Source organism: Cyanistes caeruleus, unplaced genomic scaffold (assembly GCF_971803275.1).
Source record: "Cyanistes caeruleus unplaced genomic scaffold, bCyaCae1.hap1.1 HAP1_SCAFFOLD_76, whole genome shotgun sequence".
Lineage (NCBI taxonomy): Eukaryota > Metazoa > Chordata > Aves > Passeriformes > Paridae > Cyanistes > Cyanistes caeruleus.
In genome coordinates, this window is record NW_028255888.1 from 150,325 (window position 1) to 175,466 (window position 25,142).

The 25,142-nt window shown below is 45.7% G+C and overlaps 2 protein-coding genes across 2 annotated transcripts in view; one reads left to right on the forward strand and one right to left on the reverse strand.

Moving 5' to 3' along the window:
* Positions 1–25,142, forward strand: part of LOC111945665 (uncharacterized) — an 80,623-nt gene that overhangs the window by 21,893 nt on the left and 33,588 nt on the right. The gene's annotated exons all lie outside the window — the stretch shown is intronic.
* LOC147646876 (serine/threonine-protein kinase pim-1-like) lies at positions 874–17,985 on the reverse strand. The gene is made up of 6 exons (XM_086872824.1): positions 17,833–17,985; positions 3,274–3,402; positions 2,778–2,981; positions 2,623–2,673; positions 2,052–2,418; positions 874–1,438 (listed from the first exon to the last, which is right to left on the reverse strand). Exons 1-6 carry the CDS (start codon positions 17,983–17,985, stop codon positions 921–923), a joined length of 1,422 nt encoding a protein of 473 aa, XP_086728950.1. The 3' UTR covers positions 874–920.

The window sequence follows — 25,142 nt, forward strand, 5'->3', positions numbered from 1 at the left end:
GAACGGGCTCGTGTGATGCAAAGCTGTCAGAGCAATGGGAGGGCAGGGTGAGCCCAGCTGTGCCTGGGGCTGAGCCCAGCAGAGCCCTGGCAGAGCCCAGAGCAGCCTCAGCATCCGCAGAGCCCGGCTGCAAGGAGAGAAACCAGAAACCGCCCGTCAGCTGAAGGCTCCTGTCCCCTTGTCCCAGCCACCCGCAGTGCCCAGGCCATGCTGGCCGTGCTCAGAGCTGGGCCCAAAGCTGCCCATCACTGCTGCCTTTGGGAGCAGAGCAGGAGGGCAGGCCATGTGCCCAGCCTGCAGCCAGCCACGGCAGACCCAGCCCCTCAGCAGCTGTCCAGAGACAAAAAGCAGCTTGGCAGCCAACTGAAGAATTGGTTGCATCCACCCCAGCCAAGGGGGGAACCTTTGGTGCCTGGCCAGGCTGTGCCATGCCCAGATCTGGGAGCATCCCCTGGCTGTGGACTCACCTGCAAATTGGGCGTGGAGCGAGTCTTTGAAGAAGACATGCCAGAATTGAAATCCATCATCTTCAGCTGGCCAGCTGGAGGAAGAGATTGCCATCCTTGAGGTTGTCCTTGGTGTCTCCAGCAGCAGCCCCAGCTGGTAACAGCTTCTCCAGGGGCTCCTTCTCCTTGCCTAGGGGCCAGACCAGGCTGTCAGTGCTCTGCCCAGGGTCCCAGCCATCAGTGAAGCAGACAAGCAAAAGCAGGGGGAATGGTGGCCACCAGTGCTTGCCACACCAGGTGTCCAGCTCAGCTCCAGCCCAAGAGCTGTGTGTTCCCTTCTGATGACCCCTGCTCAGAGCTACAGGCACGACAAAAACAGCCTGGTTTGCTTTGCCACTGATTGCCAAGAAATGTGTGGAGCTGTTACCTGCCAGGCCCCTGGATCCAACTGTGCATGTGGATCTCTCCCATCTCCTAGGGCAGATGAACAGCCTGCATCCAAGGATCGCGCAAAAGGTCTTCTAAGGATGGCCTGTCCGAGGGTTGCATGGACAAACACCTCTTAATAATATCTTGGCATTCTGAAGAGAGAAACCAGGAATCACCAGTCAGTTGGAGAAGTTGCCGCCCCCTTCCAGTGCCCAGGCCATGCTGGGTGTGCCCAGAGCTGGGCCTAAACTTCCCCATGGATTCCCTGTTTGCAGGAGAGCAGGACATGTGCCACCTCCTCAGCAGCTGCCAGAGCAGGATGCTCATAAGCCCACTGCTGTCTCCCAAGCCTGGTGTTCCCCCTGTGCCCAGAGATGAGGATTCACCTTGGGAGAGCCGTCGTGGGAACAAGATCCGCCCCCAGATGATCTGCTGGCCCCTCATGAATGGGTGCTTCCCTATGACCAGCTGGTAGAGCAGGAGGCCCAGGGACCAGATTGTTGCTGCCTGGCCATGGTAGCGTTGCTGGCGGATCCACTCTGGTGGGCTGTAGGACAGGGTTCCTGTGGAACACAGATGGAGCTCATCAGGGGGATGCTGCTGCTCCCAGAGCCTGGCCCCAGCATCCCTGGGCATGTGGGGGCTGCCCCAGCGGCACACGGGGTGACCCACTGCCCTCTTGCCAGCACCTGGCACTTGGCTACAAACCCAGGGTTGGAAAAGAAGCCACTGCTGCTGGAAGAGGGCAGCAGAAGCACTGGGGAGGCCCAACCATGACAAGCAAATAAAAACCCACCCCGTGGTAGAGAAAACACACTCTCCTCCCTGCCTGCATGGCCTCCAAAACATTGTTAATAGGCCAAGGCAAACGTGGGGAGCAGAGGAGTTCAAGCCCTTCCTCGCTGACTCACTAAACTCTCTGGGGCATGGGGTCAGACCCCCGCCCTCTGCTACCCCCATGGGGGTTTTTGTCAGGCTGGCTGTCCCAGCCCCAGCCCAGGGCACAGTGGGTGCTGAAGGCTCTTGGCAGGGCTGGGAGCTGGCCCCCCTCACACACCCATCCAAATCAATTTGCCTCAAGCATTGATCCCATCCTGGCAGCACCACGGGAAATCCCTGGTGCCACAGCCAGGCTGGGCCATGAGATGGCCAGGAGCATCCCCTGCGAGGGCTCACCTGCAAACTGGGTGTAGGCTGTGTCTTGCAGGAAGGCGCCACAGCCAAAGTCGATCAATTTCAGCTGCCCTGTGGCCAGGTCGAGCAGGATGTTCTCCGGTTTTATGTCCCTGTGCAGGACCCCGCAGCTGCTGCAGTGCTGCACGGCCTCCAGCACCTGGCGAAAGAGCCCCCGAGCCTCCTCCTCTGGCAGGAACCTCCGCTCCGCCAGCAAATGCGAGAGGTCCTGGCACCGCTGTGGACGCTCCAACACTAACACGAAGCTGTCGGGGAGCTCAAGCCACTCCAGCAGCTGAATGACTGCAGCACAGCCAGAGGACACCCTGTCCAGCAGCACAATCTCCATGGGAGCACGGGTGCCGTCGGGCTGCGGGAGGAGCACGGTGCTGTCAGTGGGGCTGAGGCCGGGCCAGGGCTCTGGGACCCCTCAGCCAGCCCGGGATGCTCTGCACACCTCGCTCACCCCACGCCCGCTCTCCCCGCAGGGCTCTCGGCGGCTCCCACCCCGCCGGGCCCCGGCTCATCCCTGCCCGGCACGCCCCGGCTTCTGCCGCTGGCCCCGCACACTCACCAGCTCGCCCCAGAGCCGGACGCGATCCCGCGGCACACATTTGATGGCCACCTGCGAGCAAGGAGCAGCAAAGGCTTGAGCTCGCTGCCCGCCCCGCCGCGCCCCCGCCATCTCCTCCGCCCCCTCCTCCTCCTCCTCCTCTGCCCACCGCTCACCGGGGCGCCGTCCGAGAGTCGCGTGGCCGCGAAGACGCTGCCGAAGCCGCCGCGCCCCAGCAGCGGGCCCAGCTCGTAGCGCTGCTGCAGGGCCTCCTGCGCCTTCCCTGGGGGCGAGTCGCGGCCATCAGCGCTCGGCCCGGGGACAGAAACGGCCCCCGAGCGCTCCCCGAGCTCGCCGGGCCGGGCATCCGCAGGCGTTCCCTCATTGGAACGCGGCAGCGGCGGCTCGGGGCCAGCGGCCGCGCTGCTGAGCGGCGGAGCTCCGGCCGGGGAAGCCGCAGCGGAGGCGGCGGCAGCGGCCGCGCCGCCTGTGTCCTCCGCGGGCCCCGGGAGGAGCCGGGGCCGGGGCCGGGGCCGGGGCCGGGGTCGGGACCGGAGCCTGCGTCGGGGCCGGGGCCGGGATCGGGCGAGGCGGAGCCAAAGGGCAGCAATTCCGCCCCAGCCCCAGGCAATGATGCCCGCCCAGCAGCGCCAGCGCCAGCACAGCCAGAACCCAGCGGAGGCGAGACCACGGCGGGACGGCCGGGGACGGGGACGGGGCCGGGGCAGCCCCGCCTGGGCCCGTGGGCGGGTCCGGGGGCGGCCCGGGGGCATGGCCCGGGCGGGTACGGGGAGAGGGAACCTGGAAGAGGGGGGGACGCAGGAAAAGGGAGACCCGGAGGGAATGTGGGACAGTGGGAAAGGGAGAGACGGAAAAGTGATAAATTGGCTGCTTTCGCTGCTTCCACTGCTGCTGCTGCCGCCGCTGCTGCTGCTGCCGCTGCTGCCGCCGCTGCAACTGAAGCACCGGGACCGTTTGTCCCCGTGTCCGTTTGTCCGTTGCCCGCTCGGCCCCGGCCCGAGCCCCGCACTCCCCGGGCAGCCCCTGAGCCTGGCCAAACACGGGAACTTTGCCGTGTTGAGCCAAGAGCCAGAGTCTTGACTCCTGCACAGGGGCACAGGAATGCCTTTGGCTGCTGCTGTGCCTTGTCCCTGCTGAGGGTCAGGCACCATCTGAGCACATTCCCTGAATGCAGAATTTGTACCCGACCCAAGCGCTGCACTTGTGTCTCCAGCATTGCTTTCCAAGGAAAACAGGGCAAGGCAAACTGGGTATAGCTCATGGTATTTTACAGTGTCTAAAACTTGCCAAGTCTCAGATCTTAGAGGTGAGATCCATTTGGAATGAATGGGATGGAGAAAGTGCAAGATGGAAAAGGGGAACATAAAAATAAATAGAGAAAAATAGAGAAAAACATATTGGTTGTTTCTTTTGATTTGATTTTCATTTCATAAGAAAGTTGTTTCAATTTTCCCAGAATCTTCTCCACAGTCCCATCTGTTCTTTCCAAAAACCTGTTCTGGAGAACAAGGCGCAGCTCCTATCACAAGATATGCCCCCAGCTGCAGCTTCTCTTGGCTTCCCACACTGTAAGTGACTGCAGCACAACTCTTGCAGCAAAGCAGAACAAATATTTGAAGCACTTGAAACTTGTTCTTTCTTTTCCTTGTGCACTGGGGAGTTGTGCCATTGGTAAGGTTTCCACTGTTACTCTTCTACCCAAAGAAAACATGATGAGGTACCGGGAATTGTTAGGGAATACAAGCCTGGCTGAATGTGGAGAAAGAATCTCCAGGGTGTGCAGCCAGAAGTGGAGAGCTGATCATTCCAAATCCCCCATGGACACCTTGAAAGTGATCTGGAACATGAAAATGGGCTGACAGAGAGACTTTGTTCAGTTTAGATGATTCTACATCTCTTGCACTGGGAGAAATCAAGAGCACAATCAGTTGATGATAAGCATCAGAACATGATAAGCTGGACCTCTCTGGATGACAGAAAGAATGTGAAAAGGAGAAATGCAGGGAATGACTTGGTGAACTTTGTATATAAGAAGGTACATTTTTTCCTAATAATTTCCAATTCATTCCCTTTGTTTTATCCTTTTAAAAAGGCCAATTGCATCTCAGATTCCCCATGAAATGAGAACCCTGAGCTTGTGGAACTGCCTGAAAGGTGCCCTGTTCCTTTTTCTTCTGCTGCTCGGTAGAAACAGTGAAGTGAGTTGGGGAGTTCTGGGTTTTTTTTCTCCTAGTCGATTTTTTCATTTTATTTGCCACTGTAAAGGCAATTTCTGTGATGGCCTGTGTCAGTTGATTCTATTTCAGCAGCAGCAGCAGCAACAGGGCTGTGTTTGATCACTGCAAATGTGACCTGTGTGGCTTCAATTCTCTTTGATTTTGTGCTCAGGGAGTTGGGAGCATTTGGAGATCTACTACTCATGAGGCCTTTTTAACAAGCAGTCCGAGTTCCCTGTCAGAAAAGCACAGTGGGTAGCACTGATTGAAAGAGGCAATTGCAGCTGTACTGCTAAAATTCAAGTGGCAAGCAGAAGAGGGGCAAGAGCAGCCGGGATCTACAATTGCCAAGGCCAAGGCACCAACAGCCTCCTGCTGTCACCTCAGGGTGAGTAAAACAGCGCTGAAAACAGCGCTGGAACCCGATCCTTTCTTCCTCTGAGGGCTGGCTGAGGGCAGCAGAGGCGGGCCTGAGGAATCAGGGCTGTTTGTGGGGGATTGTTGCTGTAGTCCAGAATTGCCCTGGGAAAAGCCCTGGCAAGCCGAGGCAGGAGCAGGTGGGAAGGGCCGGCGCTGCTGCTGCTCGTGGCCGGGAGCCCCGGCCGGGCCGGGCCGGCGCCCGCTGCGCTGCGGCTGCTGCTGCTGCCAGAGCCGGGCGGGACTCGGGGACAGGGAATGGACACGGGGGGACAGCAAAGGCCTTGGGGGCTGCAGGGATGTTGGTGCTCGGGCCAGCGCCAGCACAGAGCTTCAGCCTGCAATGAACCCCGAGGGAAACGCTGGGGAAAGGCTCCATTCAGCCTTTGTTTACTCATCGCTATGAAGGGACCGAAATAAAAGGAGAAAGAGCAGGGCCCGACCCCTTCTCCTTTGGGAGGAGCCGCGCGCCTGGAGCTGAGAGGGGCCGTGAGGAAAAATGAGGGGCCATGAAGGGCTTTGAGAGGCCATGAGGGACCATGAGAGGCCATGAGAGGTTTTATGGGGCCATGAGAGGTTCTGTGGGGCAATGAGGGGCTGTGAGGGGCCATGAGGAGCCTCAGCCCTGGCAGGAGGGGGTCCCACCATGTCCCCAGGGCAGGGCCGCCGTGAGGGGCCGCGAGTGCAGACGTGGCAGCAGAGCGGGCTTGGGGCGCCTCTGGGAGGGGATGAGACCCTTCCCCCGCTCCAAACCACACCAAACCCAGCATTAACAGGATTTTCCGTCTTTAGAATCCACTGGCAACTTGGAGTTGAGTGTCCAGTTTAATTCTGGTGGGAAAAACAAGGGAATTTTCCCAGTGTGTGACATCCAGCATTTGTTATTTATGTCTAAGATTTAAAAGTCTTGACAATGAAAAGTAACTCTAAAAAATAATAATAACAACAACAAGACCAAGAAATAAAGCCCCGAATCCCAACAGTCAGCTCAGAAACATGTTTTTGTTTGTAGTAATAGAGTAGTACTAAAGAAATAAATGAAAGCAATTTAATTTGTAATTCAGACAAAAGATGTTTCATCTTTTTCCAAGGTTCTGGTCCCCTTCCTCCAGGGTCATTTCCTTTACTCACCCACTTTCTAATAGCTAGAAGGGAGTTAAGGCCATTGGAAAAGACAACAGCTCCTGTTTCCAAGATTAGCAGCCACCACTCCAGGGACCCTGAATTGCCGCCAGGCGTGTGTGTGCACTTGAAGGGTGAGCGGGTTTTGGAGACAGAGATCTCAAACTCCTTCTAAGGCTGTGAGAAACCCACAAGTGGCAAAGTATCATTGTGGGTCAGCTCCTGCTGAAATTCCATTCCCCCACACCCTCCAAATGGGCAGGCAGGGCTGGGCTCCGGCAGGGCTCAGTTTTGAGTGCCTTGTGCTCCCTGGCATGGAAGTGATCCTATGAACTCTGGCACTGATGGACTGTGGTATGGCTGCTGAAAGAGGAGGGGGAATCTCAGGAGACAGGAACGTCTCTTGTTCTCCCTTCTCCCTGCAGAACCCCCTCTCCAAAGAGAAATGCCTGTGCCGGGTTTCCATGAGACCCCTTCCATCAGGCCAGTGTCTGAGCCACTGTGTGGTCTGCAGGAGCCAAAGCCAGAGGAGTCCCAATATCAGTCACCCCACGGTCCCAACACAGCAGGAGAAAGCACTGCTTGCAGTGGGGCTGCTGATCTGTGACCTGTCCTGGTTCCATCCACCCCACTCCTCTCAGCCACAGGCACCAGAAGGATCCCAGGAAAGCCACAGTGCTGTACCAGATGCCAGGAGCACTCCCTGCTGTGGCCTCAGGGATGCTGGGTGACCTCGTCAATGAGGATCTCTAGCTGGTGATGGAATGTACAGTTACAGCAGAGAACGTTGCTTGTTTCTAGAACTAGAACAAAGATCCCAGATGGAACAAGCCTTGCTGGTTATAGTCAGAAGCATCAGTGACCAAAAGTTGTATTTCCTTTGGTTTGGTCACTTCTTTGTTCGTTCTCAGTGTTCAGGCTGGGCTGTGGGGTGTCCTCATTTGCTGCATTTTCTGAGCTCTTCTTGGATCCTTTGAGCAATAGGTTGTGCCCTCTGAGGATCCTTTGTGCTCCTTGGTGACCCAGGAGAACCTTGCAAACAATTTTTGGGGGAGCTGCTGCTGTGATGTCACAGGAACGTTGCCGTGTCCTTGTGGTGTTCCCGTTGCTGTGGGGCACAGAGGCCTCAGTGTCAGAGCGGCTCTGGGCACCTGCTCATTGCCTGAGGATCGTCCTGCCCGAGGCATTCTCAGCAGCCAGCCCAGCCCCTGATGGGTGTCCTTCTGTCCTTGCAGGGGGACAGAGAGTCTGCAGACATGTGCAGCACAGCCAAAATGATCCAGCAAGTGGTTGTTGCAGTTTTGCACTCTGGACTCTGTGGCTTCTTATGGGTATTTTTTAACCCACTGGGCCCTGAAGTTGAGGATTTCCCCAGGTGCACCATATGTGCCTTTGGGATTGCTGTGGGCTTTCTGTTCATCCTTTGGAACGGAGGTGATTTTGAATGAAAATTGCCATTAAGATGCCATTTATTTGGGAGAGCTCCTGCCAACAACTTCTTAAAAAAGGGGTTGTTTGTAGCCAGCAGGGTGTGCACAGCATTGGAATGGAGCCTTGGGGGGTTCTGTTCCCCAAGAGGAGAGTCTGTGGCAGCGGACCCTGGCGCTCCCTCTGTTTGCTCACCCAGACAAAAACTGGACACAGCCTTATATTTTGTGCTGTTCTCTTGCTTGCTGTGTGATTCAAAAGGACTATGACTCCAGGAGGGAAGTTGTGAAAGTAAAATGCTCTCTCTTGGCATTGACTTGTTGTGTGGGATTTGCCAGCAGAGGCAGCTTTTTCTCCTAACAGCATCTGGTTCAGGTGAAGGTCCCCTCACACATGGACACTGGGAAGCTCCTTCTTCAGTGGGCAGGAAAAAAACCTTTGGTGTTCAGAGATCCCAGCTGTTCCCTTTCAACACCAGTATGAGTCCAGTAAGCTCCAGTATGATCCTTGTCACATGGCAGCACTCCCAGGATGGTCCCATTTGCCTCTGACTAGATCAACCCAGTCAGTCCCAGTATGATGCCTTTGGCTCCCAGCATGCTCCCAGTTGCTCCCAGTCACCCCCAGTATGGGGGATGATGTGCATGGTATGTTCCCAGTCATTCTCAGATACTCCCCGTATGAGTCCAGTCACTCTCAGTATGATCCAAAACTGGATTGCTGGGAGGCTTCATGGAATCCTGGAGACCATTGTGACACTCTAGGGCCCCATGGAACCGTGGTGACACCAGCTTGGCTGGGAGTGTTGATGTGCTGCAGGGTAGAAGGGCTCTGCACAGGCAGCTGGACAGGCTGGATCCAGGGCCCAAACCCAACAAGGTGAGGTTTAACAAGTCCAAGTGTCGGGTCGTGCACTTTGGCCCCAACAACCCCTGCAGTGCTACAGGCTGGGGACAGAGTGGCTGGACAGCAGCCAGGCAGAAAGGGAGCTGGGGCACTGATGGACAGCAGGCTGGGCATGAGCCAGCAGTGTGCCCAGGTGGCCAAGAAGGCCAATGGCTCCTGGCCTGGATCAGGAACAGTGTGGCCAGCAGGAGCAGGGCAGGGATTCCTCCCCTCTACTCTGCACTGGTTGGGCAGCACCTCGAGTGCTGTGTCCAGTTCTGGGCCCCCAATTTATTTAGGAAGGTCATGGATGGGCTGGAGCGTGTCCAGAGAAGGGCAACAAGGCTGGTGAGGGGTCTGGAGCACACAAGTCCTGTAAGTGATAGTAAAAGGTCTCAAAATGTTAGAAAATTTGGGGACTTATAAAGTTAGTTAGGTTTGGAAAGGCCTTGGAAAAGTTGGCGCTGGGAAATGTTAGGCCTTGTACTTGCTAAAAATCGGGTCAAAATTGCACCTGTGTAATCAGTCGATTGTCATGATACAATTGTTAGATGTGATTATCTGTAATTATTGTTTAAAGAACGTGAGGAACAATGTTAGGGGGCTGGGGTGGATCAGGAGAAATCCATGCTTGGGTAAAAACAATGCATACAATAGAACAATGTAAGGTTAATAATTAATATGTGAGTTATATAATGCTAGACTATGAAAATATGTTCAACCCAAAACCAAGATGAGAGAGATTTGGGTATGTGTACCCCTGACACCCAGATCTCTTAATAAAGCACCCGCATATAATCATTTGTGGTTATGTGTGTTCCTGAACGCTAACAATTTAATCAGATTTTACTGGAATATTCGGAGATATTTGTGGAATTTTGTGTAATAATTGTGGAATTCTGTGGGATGTTTCTGGAATTTTGTGGGATTTTTGTGGAATTTTGTGGGATACTGAGGAGACTTGAAAAATTCTGAGGGATTTTTCTTCGATTTTGTGGAAATCCGTAAAGATTTTGTGGGATGGTTTTGGAAAATGGTAGGGCTTTGAGAAGATTTTGAGATTTTGTTGGGATGTTTGTGGAATTTTGTGGGATTTTTCTGGAATTTTCTGGGATGTTCCTGGAATTTTGAGGAATTTTGACTAGACTTGAAGAATTTTGAAATATTTTTCTTAGATTGTATGGAAATTTGTGGAGATTTTGTGGGATGTTTCTGGAATTTGGTGGAGTTTTGTGAAAACGTAAAGAATTTTGTAGGAGGTTTCTGGAATGTGCAGTTTTTTTGAAATGTTGTGGAATGTTCTGGAATTTGGTGAGATTTTGAGAAGACTTGAAAAATTTTGAGGGATTTTTCTAGGATGTGTGGAAATTTGTAAAGTTTTTGTGGGAAGTTTCTGGAATTGGATGGGGTTTTGAGAAGATTTAAGGAGTTTGTTGGGATGTTCATGGAATTTTGTGGGATTTTTCTAGAATTTTGAAGGACTTTGAAGAGACATGAAGAATTTTGAGGTATTTTTCTTAGATTGTGTGGTAATTTGTAAAGATTTAGTGGGATATTTCTGGAATTCGGTGGGGTTTTGAGAAGACTTAGGGAGTTTGTTGGGATGTTTGTGGAATTTTGTGGGATTTTTCTGGAATTTGGTGGAGTGTTTGTGGAATTTTGTGGAAATTGGAAAAGTTTTTGTGGGATGTTTCTGGAATTTGGTAGGGTTTTGAGAAGATTTAGGGAGTTTGTTGGGATGTTTGTGGAGATTTTGTGGGATGTTTCTGGAATTTGGTGGAGTTTTGTGAAAATGTAAAGAATTTTGTGGGAGGTTTCTGGAATGTTGTGCGATTTCTTTGAAATGTCGTGGAATGTTCTGGAATTTGGTGAGATTTTGAGAAGGCTTGAAGAATTTTGAGTGTTTTTCTAGGATATGTGGAAATTTGTAAAGATTTTGTGGGGTGTTTCTGGAATTTGAGAAAGTTTTGCAAAAATGTAAAGGATTTTGTGGGAGGTTTCTGGAATTGGGTAGGGTTTTGAGAAGACATGAAGAATTTTGAGGTATTTTTCTTCGATTGTGTGGTAATTTGTAAAGATTTAGTGGGATATTTCTGGAATTTGGTAGGGTTTTGATAAGAATTAGGGAGTTTGTTGGGATGTATGTGGAATTTTGTGGGATTTTTCTGGAATTTTGTGGAATATTTGTGGAATTTTGTGGAAATTGGAAAAGTTTTTGTTGGATGTTTCTGGAATTTGGTAGGGTTTTGAGAAGATTTAGGGAGTGTGTTGGGATGTTTGTGGAATTCCGCGGAATGTTTTTGGGATTTGGTGGGATTTTTGAGGGATTTTGCAAGATGTTTCTGGAATTTGGTAGGGTTGTGAAAAGATTTTTCTGGAATTTTGTGCGATGTTTGTGGAATTTTGTTGAAATTGGAAGAGTTTTTGTTGGATGTTTCTGGAATTTGGAAGGGTTTTGAAAAGATTTAGGGAATTGTGTCGGATGTTTGTGGAATTTCGAAAGACTTTGAGGAGACATGAAGAATTTTGAGGTATTTTGCTTATATTGTGCGGAAATTTGTGGAGATTTTGTGGGATGTTTCTGGAATTTGGTGGAGTTTTGTGAAAATGTAAAGAATTTTCTGGGAGGTTTCTGGAATGTTGTGCGATTTCTTTGAAATGTCGTGGAATGTTCTGGAATTTGGTGAGATTTTGAGAAGGCTTGAAGAATTTTGAGGGTTTTTCTAGGATATGTGGAAATTTGTAAAGATTTTGTGGGGAGTTTCTGGAATTTCGTAGGGTTTTGAGAAGACATGAAGAATTTTGAGGTATTTTTCTTCGATTGTGTGGTAATTTGTAAAGATTTTGTGGGATATTTCTGGAATTTGAGAAAGTTTTGCAAAATTGTAAAGGATTTTGTGGGAGGTTTCTGGAATTTGGTAGGGTTTTGAGAAGACATGAAGAATTTTGAGGTATTTTTCTTAGATTGTGTGGTAATTTGTAAAGATTTTGTGGGATATTTCTGGAATTTGGTGGGGTTTTGATAAGACTTAGGGCGTTTGTGAGGATGTTTGTGGAATTTTGTGGGATTTTTCTGGAATTTTGTGGAATGTTTGTGGAATTTTGTGGAAATTGGAAAAGTTTTTGTGGGATGTTTCTGGAATTTGGTAGGGTTTTGAGAAGATTTATGGAGTTTGTTGGGATGTTTGTGGAATTTTGTGGGATGTTTGTGGAATTTTGTGGAAATTTTTGTAGATTTGGTGTGATGTTTCTGGAATTTGGAAAGTTTTGAGAAGATTTAGGGAGTTGGTTGGGATGTTTGTGGAATTTTAAAGGACTTTGAGGAGACATGAAGCATTTTGAGGGTTTTTTTTAGATTTTGTGGAAATTTGTCAAGTTTTTGTGGGTTATTTCTGGAATTTGGTAGGGTTTTGAGAAGATTTTTCTGGAATTTTGTGCAATTTTCGTAGAATTTTGTGGAAATTTTTGGAGATTGTTGTGGGATGTTTCTGGAATTTGGTAGGGTTTTGAGAAGATTTATGGAGTTGGTTGGGATGTTTTTGGAATTCCATGGAATGTTTTTGGAATTCGGTGGGATTTTTGAGGGATTTTGCAGGATATTTCTGGAATTTGGTAGGGTTTTGAGAAGATTTTTCTGGAATTTTGTGGGATGTTTGTGGAATTTTGTGGAAATTGGAAGAGATTTTGTGGGATGTTTCTGGAATTTGGTAGGGTTTTGAAAAGATTTTTCTGGAATTTTGTGGGACGTTTGTGGAATTTTGTGGGATGTTTGTGGAATTTCAAAAGACTTTGAGGAGACATGAAGAATTTTGAGGTATTTTTCTTAGATTGTGTGGAAATTTGTGGAGATTTTGTGGGATGTTTCTGGAATTTGATGGAGTTTTGCAAAAATGTAAAGAATTTTGTGGGAGGTTTCTGGAATGTTGTGCGATTTTTTTGAAAACTTGTGGAATGTTCTGGAATTTGGTGTGATTTTGAGGAGACTTGAAGAATTTTGAGGGAATTTTCTAGGATGTGTGGAAATTTGTAAAGATTTTGTGGGGTGTTTCTGGAATTTGAGAAAGTTTTGCAAAAATGTAAAGGATTTTGTGGGAGGTTTCTGGAATTTGGTAGGGTTTTGAGAAGACTTGAAGAATTTTGATGTATTTTTCTTAGATTGTGTGGTAATTTGTAAAGATTTTGTGGGATATTTCTGGAATTTGGTAGGGTTTTGATAAGAGTTAGGGAGTTTGTTGGGATGTTTGTGGAATTTTGTGGGATTTTTCTGGAATTTATAGAATGTTTGTTGAATTTTGTGGAAATTGGAAAAGTTTTCGTGGGATTTTTCTGGAATTTGGTAGGGTTTTGAGAAGATTTATGGAGTTTGTTGGGATGTTTGTGGAATTTTGTGGGATGTTTGTGGAATTTTGTGGGATTTTTGTGGAATTTGGTGGGATGTTTCTGGAATTTTGTGGGACTTTGAGGAGACATGAAGCATTTAGAGGTATTTTTCTTAGATTGTGTGGAAATTTTTGGATATTTTGTGGGTTGTTTCTGGAATTTGTAAGACTTTGAGGAGTCATGAAGAATTTTGTGGGTTTTTTTAGATTTTGTGGAAATTTCTCAAGTTTTTGTGGGATATTTCTGGAATTTGGTAGCGTTTTAAGAGGATTTTTCTGGAATTTTGTGGGATGTTTCTGGACCTTTGTGGAAATTTTTGTAGATTTTGTGGGATGTTTCTGGAATTTGGAAGGTTTTGAGAAGATTTAGGGAATGTGTTGAAATGTTTGTGGAATTCCGTGGAATGTTTTTGGAATTTGGTGGGATTTTTGAGGGATTTTACAAGATGTTTCTGGAATTTGGTAGGGTTGTGAAAAGATTTTTCTGGAATTTTGTGGGATGTTTGTAGAATTTTGTGGAAATTTTTGGAGATTTTTGTGGGATGTTTCTGGAATTTGGTAAGGTTTTGATAAGATTTAGTCAGTTTTTTTGGATGTTTGTGGAATTCCATGGGATGTTTTTGGAATTTGGTAGGGTTTTGAGAAGATTTTTCTGGAATTTTGTGGGATGTTTGTGGAATTTTGTGGAAATAGGAAGAGTTTTTGTGGGATGTTTCTGGAATTTGGAAGGGTTTTGAGAAGATTTAGGGAATTGTGTGGGATGTTTGTGGAATTTCGAAAGACTTTGAGGAGATATGAGGAATTTTAAGGCATTTTTCTTAGATTGTGTGGAAATTTGTGGAGATTTTGTGGGATGTTTCTGGAATTTGATGGAGTTTTGCGAAAATGTAAAGAATTTTGTGGGAGGTTTCTGGAATGTTGTGCAATTTTTTTGAAATGTTGTGGAATGTTCTGGAATTTGGTGAGATTTTGAGGAGACTTGAAGAATTTTGAGGGAATTTTCTAGAATGTGTGGAAATTTGTAAAGATTTTGTGGGGTGTTTCTGGAATTTGAGAAAGTTTTCCAAAAACATAAAAGATTTTGTGGGAGGTTTCTGGAATTGGGTAGGGATTTGATAAGACTTAGGGATTTTGCTGGGATGTTTGTGGAATTTTTTGGGATGTTTCTGGAATTTTGTGGGATTTTTGTGGAATTTGGTGAGATGTTTCTGGACTTTTGAGGGATTTTGAGATTTTGTGGGATGTTTCTGGAATTTGAAAGACTTTGAGGAGTCCTGAAGAATTTTGAGGGGTTTTTTTTAGATTGTGTGGAAATTTGTCAAGATATTGGGGGATATTTCTGAAATTTGGTAGGGTTTTGAGAAGATTTTTCTGGAATTTTTTGGGATGTTTGTGGAATTTTGTGGAAATTGGAAGAGATTTTGTGGGATGTTTCTGGAATTTGGTAGGGTTTTGAGAAGATTTAGGGAATTGTGTGGGATGTTTGTGGAATTTCGAAAGACTTGGAGGAGACATGAAGAATTTTGAGGTATTTTTCTTAGATTGTGTGGAAATTTGTGGAGATTTTGTGGGATGTTTCTGGAATTTGAAAGATTTTGAGGAGTCATGAAGAATTTTGAGGGTTTTTTTTCTATTGTGAGGAAATTTGTCAAGATTTTGTTGGATATTTCTGGAATTTCGTAGGGTTTTGAGAAGATTTTTCTGGAATTTTGTGGGATGTTAGTGGAATTTTGTGGAAATTTTTGTAGATTTTGTGGGATGTTTCTGGAATTTGGTAGAGTTTAGTGACGATTTAGGGAGTGTGTTGGGATGTTTGTGGAATTCCGTGGAATGTTTTTGGAATTTGGTGGGAATTTTGAGGGATTTTGCAGGATTTTTCTGGAATTTGGTAGCGTTTTGAAAAGATTTTTCTGGAATTTTGCGGGATGTTTGTAGAATATTGTGGAAATTTTTGTGGGATGTTTCTGGAATTTGGTGGGGATTTTGAAAAGATTTAAGGAATTGTGTGGGATATTTCTGGAATTTGGAAGACTTTGAGGAGACATGAAGGATTTTGAAGTATTTTCATAGATTGTGTGGAAATTTGTGGAGATTTTTGTGGGATGTTTCTGGAATTTGGTAGGGTTTTGAGAAGATTTAGGGAGTTTGATGGGATGTATGTGGAATTTTGTGTGATTTTTCTGGAATTTGGTTGGATGTTTTTGGAATTTTGTGGGATTTTGACTGGACTTGAAGAATTTTGAAAGGGTTTTCTTAGATTGTGTGCAAATGTTTGGAGATTTTGTTGGATGTTTCTGGAATTTGAAAGACTTTGAGGAGACATGAAGAATTTTGAGGTTTTTTTTTAGATTGTGTGGAAATTTGTCAAGATTCTGTGAGATGTTTCTGGAATTTGGTAGGGCTTTGAGAAGGTTTAAGGAGTTTGTTGGGATGTTTGTGGAATTGTGTGGGATGTTTGTGGAATTTGTAAGACTTTGAGGAGACATGAAGAATTTTGAGGTATTTTTCTTAGATTGTGTGGAAATTGGAAAAGTTTTTGTGGGATGTTTCTGGGATTTGGTGGAGTTTTGTGAAAATGTAAAGAATTTTGTGGGAGGTTTCTGGAATGTTGTGCGATTTCTTTGAAATGTTGTGGAATGTTCTGGAATTTGGTGAGATTTTGAGGAGACTTGAAGAATTTTGAGGGAATTTTCTAGGATGTGTGGAAATTTGGAATGTTTTTGTGGGAAGTTTCTGGAATTTGGTAGGGTTTTGAGAAGATTTTTCTAGAATTTTGTGAGATGTTTCTGGAATTTGGTAGGGTTTTGATAAGACTTAGGGAGTTTGTTGGGATGTTTGTGGAATTTTTTGGGATTTTGACTAGACTTGAAGAATTTTGAAAGATTTTTTTAGATCGCTTGCAAATTGGAGGAGATTTTGTGGGATGTTTCTGGAATTTGGTAGACTGAAGAGACGTGAAGCATTTTGAGGTATTTTTCTTAGCTTGTGTGCAAAATGGAGGAGGTTTTGTGCAAAGTTTCTGGAATTTGGTAGGGTTTTGAGAAGATTTAGGGAGTTTGTTGGGATGTATGTGGAATTTTGTGTGATTTTTCTGGAATTTGGTGGGATGTTTCTGGAATTTTGTGGGATTTTGCTAGACTTGACGAATTTTGAAAGATTTTTCTTAGATTGCTTGCAAATTGGTGGAGGTTTAGTGGGAAGTTTCTGCAATTTGGTAGGGTTTTGTGAAAATGTAAAGAATTTTGTATGAGATTTCTGGAAGGTTGCGCGATTTTTTTGGAATGTTGTAGAATGTTTTGGAATTTGGTAAGATTTTAAAGAGACTTGAAGAATTTTGAGGGATTTTTCGATGATGTGTGGAAATTTTTAAGGTTTTTGACTTTGAGGAGACATGAAGCATTTTGAAGTATTTTTCTTAAATTGTGTGGAAATTTTTGGAGATTTTGTGGGATGTTTCTGGAATTTGAAAGACTTTGAGGAGACATGAAGAATTTTGAGGGGTTTTTTTTGATTGTGTGGAAATTTGTCAAGATTTTGTGTATGGATGCTAAATCTGAACCAGAGTGCCTGTAGTTATTACAAGCCACATAGCTCTCAGGCCTGACTGAAGCCTAGCCTGGGAAATTCATGAGAAGGAATTAAAACAATTCTCAGAGATACTAAACAGCCTTGCAGGTGTTGTTTTGCAACCTGTTGTTTCTCCTTGCAGGAGACAGTCAGGGGGGGCAAGTGCCCCTGACCAATGATGGTGGTGTAGTACTTTGTTAACCAATAAGAGTTTCCTTTCTGTACTTTTCCACGTATCTGTCTATAAGACAGGGCTGAAGCAATAAACTAGGAATTCTCGTGTTGTGACTCCCATGAGAGTCCATGGTCGTTCCTTCAAGCCGTTCCCAATCGGAGCGACATCTGGTGACCCCGACGTGATGGTACACCGACCCCTGAGGTCCGGTAACCCAAGATAAACTGCAGCCGACCCCCGAGGTCAGAAGGCAACCGACGTGATCTGCTAATCCCCTGAGGGTAAGCAGCGAGCGGGAAAAAGCCAGCCCTTCCTCCTAGAGGGGTAAGTGGAATTCTCCCAGGCTTTCCAAGAGGAAGCTGGTTCTGGAAACCAACGGGATAGTAGAGCCTGCCGGTGAGTGGGTTTGGAACGGCATATCTTGGCGAAGCAGAGCTCAAAATCCCCGGGTCTGAGCCGTTAGCGTGTGCATAATAGCATCCGCAGAGCCGCCAAGATAAAGTCCTCATAATGAGGAACTGCACTTCAGCTGATGAACAGCTGGCCTACCTTGCATGGCAGGATGCCCTGCCCCGCATGGGACTCAGTGTTTCTGAAGATGCCATGCGTGCTTTATTCCAGTGGGTTAAAGAGCAAGGTTTTAATATAACTATGGACAATGCCTTTAATCTCGAACTTTGGCTGTCGATAGAGCACCATTTACGGTCAAAATTCATGAACGGAGATATCAGCGTGTGTAGCCTAGCAGCCACCTGGGGAGTGCTTTTTAAAGCGCTGAAACGGAGCCAGTCTGAGGACAGTGAAACCGGGAGGAAAAACTTAGAGGCCGGGAATGCCTCCTTTGTACAAGATAAGGGACCGGGAGATGAAACCGTGGATGAGCTGCATAGTGCTCTTTTAGCTCTGCCCAGACCCTCAGAGGACTTTAGCGGCGAGCGAGAGCAACCCGCAGCCCAGAGATCTCCCTCTCCAGAGAGGTTTGAGCGGCCGCCATCCGCGGAGCTGGGTGCACGGGCTTTGCCAACGGGAGACTGCCCGCCTCCGCCCGTGCCACCCGCAGAGCCTCCGCCGGCGCCAAAAGCGCCACCGCCGGCCGCCGCAGAACCTGCTTTCTCCAGCGCCTCCGTGCTCTCCGAGCTTCTTCCTTCTGTGCCGCGAACAAAAGCGCAGACATCCCCGCTGCAGCTCGTCAGCGCGGCAGGAGAGGGGGAGAGAGTCGGCGCTCGGCTCCCCCGCGCCCGGCGCGCGGGCCACCGCCACCGAGGAGTCCGAGCGCAGCTCCGAAACACGGCGGGCCGCCGCCACCGAGGGAGGGGGCGGGCCTGCCCAAGCAAACCCCCCGTGTACCAACGCGGCGGGGCACGCGGCTCCCCCCGGCAGAGGAGCGGCGGGAGGAAGGGAAACAGCAACCGCGTTCCCCCTGCGCCTGCCCGCCGCCACCAGCCGGGGTCCGGCCGGCCGCCGGCCGACCGCGGGCGGAGGAGCGGCGGGGAGAAGAAAAGCAGCAGCTTTGCTTTCCCCCTGTGCCTGCCCGCCGCCGCCGGCCGCGAAAACCCCGAAAAACCCGAACTCAAACCCAAATCTGGGGCCGGGGCCAGGCCCGTGGCAAGGATCGCCCCCCCCGCGCGTCCGAAACACCGGCGAGAAAGCGCAGGTGGGGGGGGCCGGCGACCTCGCTCTCCCCGCGCGTGCGCGGGACGGCTCGCCCTCACGGTCCCCCCGCACTCCAGCAGGGAGGTGCGGGAGGGAAAGAGAGCGCTTGCCGTGCTGCGCTCCCGATCTGAACTCTAGCAGCGGCCCCCCCGCACCCATAAAGGTGGCGGGGGGAGAGAAAGACAGCGGCGGGCCACTCCACCAGGACCTTCTGCATCGACCCGAGGAGATGCCTCGACGAAGTCTGTCAACTCCAGCGGCCTGAACCGTGCCAGCGTCCTGCGGGACCCAAATTTACTCATTCATTTTGTATTTTTTTAAATTTTGTGTTTACAGAACTGACAAACAGCCGTGAAGAGATGGTAACTTCAAATTCCCTAAACCTTCCTGAAATTCATGAACTACTGTTCAAACCCGATGAACAATAACAGCAACCATGAAAACTTTATAAATCCCTCAAAAATCCCTCAATTGTATTTGAAAAAAAAAAAAAAAAAAAAAAAAAAAAAAGCGGGATAAGAAGAGGGGATCAAATTGCATATCAATTGCATTGTGCATTGTTTTTATCACTTTGGTATTCTTTCAAACTACTCTATTGACATGTTAGACTGTCAATTCGAACAGACTAACAGTGTTGTATATAGTTTTGTATAGTGTGTGTATTAATTCACTGAATTAGAAATATTAGACTCAACCATCAAATCCTTGCAAGGAGAACAAATCCTAAATACCAAAACATAAACCAAAATTCTAAATTAATTCTAAATCAGCATCCATTCCAATTTCTAGTAAAAGAAACCTCTTGTGCCGTGTTTGTTCCTTTTCTGAAGGGCCCAACAGAAAATTACAAACACAGTACATTTTTATTTTTTTTTCCCTAAGCGAAAAAGGTGAATTATGGATGCTAAATCTGAACCAGAGTGCCTGTAGTTATTACAAGCCACATAGCTCTCAGGCCTGACTGAAGCCTAGCCTGGGAAATTCATGAGAAGGAATTAAAACAATTCTCAGAGATACTAAACAGCCTTGCAGGTGTTGTTTTGCAACCTGTTGTTTCTCCTTGCAGGAGACAGTCAGGGGGGGCAAGTGCCCCTGACCAATGATGGTGGTGTAGTACTTTGTTAACCAATAAGAGTTTCCTTTCTGTACTTTTCCACGTATCTGTCTATAAGACAGGGCTGAAGCAATAAACTAGGAATTCTCGTGTTGTGACTCCCATGAGAGTCCATGGTCGTTCCTTCAAGCCGTTCCCAATCGGAGCGACATTTGTGGGATGTTTCTGGAATTTGGTAGGGTTTTGAAAAGATTTTTCTGGAATTTTGTGGGATGTTTGTGGAATTTTTGGAAATAGGAAGAGTTTTTGTGGGATGTTTCTAAAATTTGGAAGGGTTTTGAGAAGATTTAGGGAATTGTGTGGGATGTTTGTGGAATTTCGAAAGACTTTGAGGAGACATGAAGAATTTTGAGGTATTTTGCTTATATTGTGTGGAAATTTGTGGAGATTTTGTGGGATGTTTCTGGAATTTGGTGGAGTTTTGCGAAAATGTGAAGAATTTTGTGGGAGGTTTCTGGAATGTTGTGCGATTTTTTTGAAATGTTGTGAAATGTTCTGGAATTTAGTGAGATTTTGAGAAGACTTGAAGAATTTTGAGGGAATTTTCTAGGATGTGTGGAAATTTGTAAAGATTTTGTGGGAAGTTTCTGGAATTTGGTGGGGTTTTGAGAAGATTTTTCGAGAATTGTGTGAGATGTTTCTGGAATTTGGTAGGGCTTTGAGAAGGTTTAAGGAGTTTGTTGGGATGTTTGTGGAATTGTGTGGGATGTTTGTGGAATTTCAAAAGACTTTGAGGAGACATGAAGAATTTTGAGGTATTTTTCTTAGATTGTGTGGTAATTTGTAAAGATTTTGTGGATATTTCTGGAATTTGGTAGCATTTTGAGAAGACTTAGGGAGTTTGTTGGGATGTTTGTAGAATTTTTTGGGATGTTTCTGGAATTTTGTGGGATTTTGACTAGACTTGAAGAATTTTGAAAGATTTTTCTTAGATTGTGTGCAAATTGGTGGAGGTTTAGTGGGAAGTTTCTGGAATTTGGTAGGGTTTTGTGAAATTGTAAACAATTTTGTAGGAGGTTTCTGGAAGGTTGCGCGATTTTTTTGGAATGTTGTGGAATGTTCTGGAATTTGGTAAGATTTTAAAGAGACTTGAAGAATTTTGAGGGATTTTTCTAGGATGAGTGGAAATTGGAAAAGTTTTTGTGAGATTTTTCTGGAATTTGGTAGGGTTTTGGGGGAGATTTTTCTGGAATTTTGCAGGATGTTTGTAGAATTTTGTGGAAATTTTTGGTGATTTTTGTGGCATGTTTCTGGAATTTGGTGGGGTTTTGAGAAGATTTTTCTAGAATTTTGTGAGATATTTCTGGAATTTGGTAGGGCTTTGAGAAGGTTTAAGGAGTTTGTTGGGATGTTTGTGGAATTGTGTGGGATGTTTGTGGAATTTCGAAAGACTTTGTGGAGACATGAAGAATTTTGAGGGATTTTTTTAGATTGTGTGGAAATTTGTCAAGATTTTGTGGGATATTTCTGGAATTTGGTAGAGTTTTGAGAAGATTTTTCTGTAATTTTGTGGGATGTTTTTGGAAATTGTGGGATTTTTGTGGGATTTTGCAGGATATTGCTGGAGTTTGGTAGGGTTTTTAAAAGATTTTTCTGGATATTTGTGGGATGTTTGCGGAATTTTTGGAAATTGGAAGAGTTTTTGTGGGATGTTACTGGAATTTGGCAGGGCTTTGAGAGGATTTAGGGAATTGTGTGGGATGTTTGTGGAATTTCGAAAGACTTTGAGGAGACATGAAGGATTTTGAGGATTTTTCTTAGATTGTGTGGTAATTTGTGGAGATTTTTGTTGGATGTTTCTGGAATTTGGTAGGGTTTTGAGAAGATTTAGTGAGTTTGTTGGGATGTTTGTGGAATTCTGTGGGGCGTTTTTGGAATCTTGAAATTTTTGTGGAATTTTGTGGGATGTTTCTGGAATTTGGTAGTGTTTTGAGAAGATTTAGTCAATTGTGTGGGATGTATGTGGAATTTTAATACTTTGAGGAGACATGAAGAATTTTGAGGTATTTTTCTTAGATTGTGTGGAAATTTGTGGAGATTTTGTGGGATGTTTTTGAAATTTGGTGGAGTTTTGTGAAAATATAAAGAATTTTGTGGAGGTTTCTGGAATGTTGTGCAATTTTTTTGAAATGTGGAATGTTCTGGAATTTAGTGAGATTTTGAGGAGACTTGATGAATTTTGAGTGATTTTTCTAGGATGTGAGGAAATTTGTAAGCTTTTTTGGGAAGTTTCTGGAATTTGGTGGGGTTTTGACAAGATTTTTCTAGAATTTTGTGAGATGTTACTGAAATTTGGTGTTGTTTTGAGAAGGTTTAAGGAGTGTGTTGGGATGTTCGTGGAATTTTGTGGGATATTTCTGTAATTTTGAAGGACTTTGAGGAGACATGAAGAATTTTGAATAATTTTTCTTAGATTGCATGCAAATTGGAGGAGATTTTGTGGGAAATTTCTGGAATTTGGTAGACTTTGAAGAGACATGAAGGATTTTGAGGTATTTTTCTTAGATTGCGTGCTAATTGGAGGAGATTTTGTGGGATGTTTCTGGAATTTGGTGGAGTTTTGCGAAAATGTAAAGAATTTTCTGGGAGGTTTCTGGAATGTTGTGCGATTTTTTTGGAATGTTGTGGAATGTTCTGGAATTTAGTGAGATTTTGAGGAGACTTGAAGAATTTTGAGGGATTTTTCTAGGATGTGTGGAAATTTGTAAAGTTTTTGTGGGATGTTTCTGGAATTTAGTGGGGTTTTGAGAAGATTTAGGGAGTTTGTTGGGATGTTTCTGGAATTTTGTTGGATTTTGACTAGACTTGAATCATTTTGAAAGATTTTTCATAGTTTGTGTACAAATTTGTGGAGATTTTGTGGAATGTTTCTGGAATTTGAAAGACTTTGAAGAGATGTCGTGGTTTTAAACCAATAACTGAGAAAATTACTTATTTCTTGCTGTGAGATATGGATTAGAACAAGAGCAAAACAGGCCTAAAACTTTAAAGGAAAAAGGAAAGTTTATTGACAAACTACAATAATAAGCACACCAGAATAAACTTCCAGAAAACCTTTTCATCCCCTATCTACTCACTATTTCCTTGTTCACATGACAACAGAGACAAAAACTTTGGAACTTTGATGGTTAAAACAGTCCCAATTCTTGCTACAGTCTTTTCACCAGTCTTTGTAGAGAAACAGAAGTTTCTTCCTGTTAATTTATGGAGATTCTCAGAAGAAAATTATTTTTGTTATAGTTTTCCATTGCCCTAATGTTAGCTGCCCAGAGCTGCTATTATTCGAGCCCACTCCTCCCATTTTCACATCACTCTGAGGTTTGTATGGGCCATGAGTCTAGGGGTAGCATTTTTAAGGATAAGTTATTCAAAGGCAAAAAGTCTTCTTCATCTGTTTCTGTGAGCTTCACTAGAAAACAGTTTTCTCATTGCCTCTCAAGGCTTCAAATCTCCCAGCACTTTCCTTTACCACAATTACTCTACTTTTTACTCAAATTTACAATTTGAACACTTTATTCCTCTCTAGATTCTGTATCATGAATTAAAGGAGTTCTTTTCAGAACTGTCCATCTCCATAGTTTTAACAGAAAGATATTTCAGCTTAATTAAAGCATCTTCTTAATTCTCTACCTTTTCTGAAGCTTCTTTTCTTTCCTGTCAGTGGTAGTTTATAAAGTCTCTTTTCATGTTGATCACTCTCTCTCTCTCTCTCTGGATAAAAAGATTAATCCGCAAGTCTCATCTGGGTAATGAAAGAGTTAAAATCTTGCCCAGGCTTTTTGTAGGTGGTTTGGTGATCTCTGCCGAACAGGAGCTGGAGCCGTCTGTGATGGAAAGTTCCTCATGGCTGCTCTGGAGAGTGTAGTCGCCGCTCCAGCCCGCTGCAAGTCCAGGGCCTCTCTCTTTCTTCTCTCGGCATTTTCCAGTGAATTTAGTTACAGCAAAACCTGCAGCTGAGCCAGAGATCGGTTCGGCCCGGCCCGGGCCCGAGGAAAACCTTCCGCAGGCCCCCCGCCATCTGCCGGCCGGGACACGCGGCTGGCCCCGGCCCCAGCCCCGCCCGGCCGCATGGCCTGGGCAGGGAAGGGGAGGCCTGGAGCTCTGCCACCCTTCACAGCCAGGAAACAAAGAGAACCAAGAGAGCTCTGGTTTTACACTTTAAGGTAGGGTTCACAAGTTGATCCCACTTTTCAATGGCGTAAACTGCTGTCAATTCTCAGCAATGACCGATAATTGGTCAGGAGAAAAGACTCCAGGCAGTTCCCAGCAACTCCAACTCCCTTAAAGGTAAAGTTAACTCCATGACAATATGATTATATTGTTTTAATTAAAGGTTTCAAGCTAGGTGTCGTGGTTTTAAACCAGTAACTAAAAAAACTACTTATTTTTTGTTGTGAGATATGGATTAGAACAAGAGCAAAACAGGCTTAAGACTTAAAAGAAATAAAGACAGTTTATTAACAAACTACAAGAATAAGATTACCAGAATAAACTGTCAGAAAACCTCCTTATCTTCTACATCTTAACTATTTCTCTGTACACATGACAACATAGAGACAAATAACTTTAGGATTCTGGTGGTTAAAAACAGTCTTAATTCTTGCTACAGTCTTTCATCAGTCTTTGTAGAGAAACAGAAGTCTCTTTCTGTTAGCTTACGGAGTTTCTCACGAGAAAACTATTTTTCATCATAGTTTTCTATTTCTCTAATTCCAGCTGCCCGGAAATCTGTCATTAGATCTTCTCCTCTCATTTCACATCTCCGAGTTGTGTATGAGTCACAGAGTTTAGGAATCTTATTTTTAAAGATAAGTTATTCAAAGGCAGAAGTCTTCTTCATTTGTCTCTGTGAGCCTTCCTAGAAAACAGTTTTCTCTTTACCCCCCAAAGCTTCAAAATCTTCACTCAACTCAATTCCAGCAACTCACAGTATCACAAGTACTCTCTCTCTCTTCTGCTCAAAAGTTACACTTTGAATATTTCATTCCTCCTAATACTCTTATCATAAATTAAAAGAGTCTTTTAATACTATTATTGTCCATCTCCATAGCTTTAACAGAAAAATATTTCAGCTGTAAAGCATCTCCTTATTCTCTCTTTCTTATTTAAACTTAACTCTTTTCTTCACTGTTTTTAGTAGTTCTATGATGTCTCCTCTATGTTGATTGTCTCTCTCTCTGTCTTTCTGAGAAAAAGTAATCTGTATGTTTATCCAGGTAGTAAAAGAATTAAAAGCTTTAAGAAAACTGCAAGAGTTCATGGTGTTAAGTTTCAGTCTGGCAGCAAAAACTGAAAACCAAGCTCGGCTGACCAGCGCTGCTTCTCTTCCCCCTCCCCCCCTCCACCCCGCGGCCTTGTCGGCCTGGAGAGGGTGGGGGGAAGGCCAAGACAGAGCCTTGCTACCTTGTCAGAAGACGGAAACCAAAGAGAGCAAGAGAATTCTGTCTGTACTTCTTAAGGGGGTGTTTACAAGTTGAATTCACTTTTTAATGGTCAGATCTGCTGTCAATTCTTGGAAATGACCGATAATTGGTCAGGAAGAAAAACTCCCATCAGCCACCAGC

What these genes read in the sequence shown, in the direction of transcription:
- LOC147646876 (XM_086872824.1), bottom strand. Translation starts at nt 17,985, where the DNA reads ATGTCTGCGCTTTTGTTCGCGGCACAGAAGGAAGAAGCTCGGAGAGCA. An exon ending in TCCGGCTCTGGGGCGAGCTG is followed by an intron (nt 2,419 to 2,622) that starts GTGAGTGTGCGG and finishes CTCCTCCCGCAG; the next exon opens with CCCGACGGCACCCGTGCTCC. An exon ending in AGCCTACACCCAGTTTGCAG is followed by an intron (nt 1,439 to 2,051) that starts GTGAGCCCTCGC and finishes TGTGTTCCACAG; the next exon opens with GAACCCTGTCCTACAGCCCA.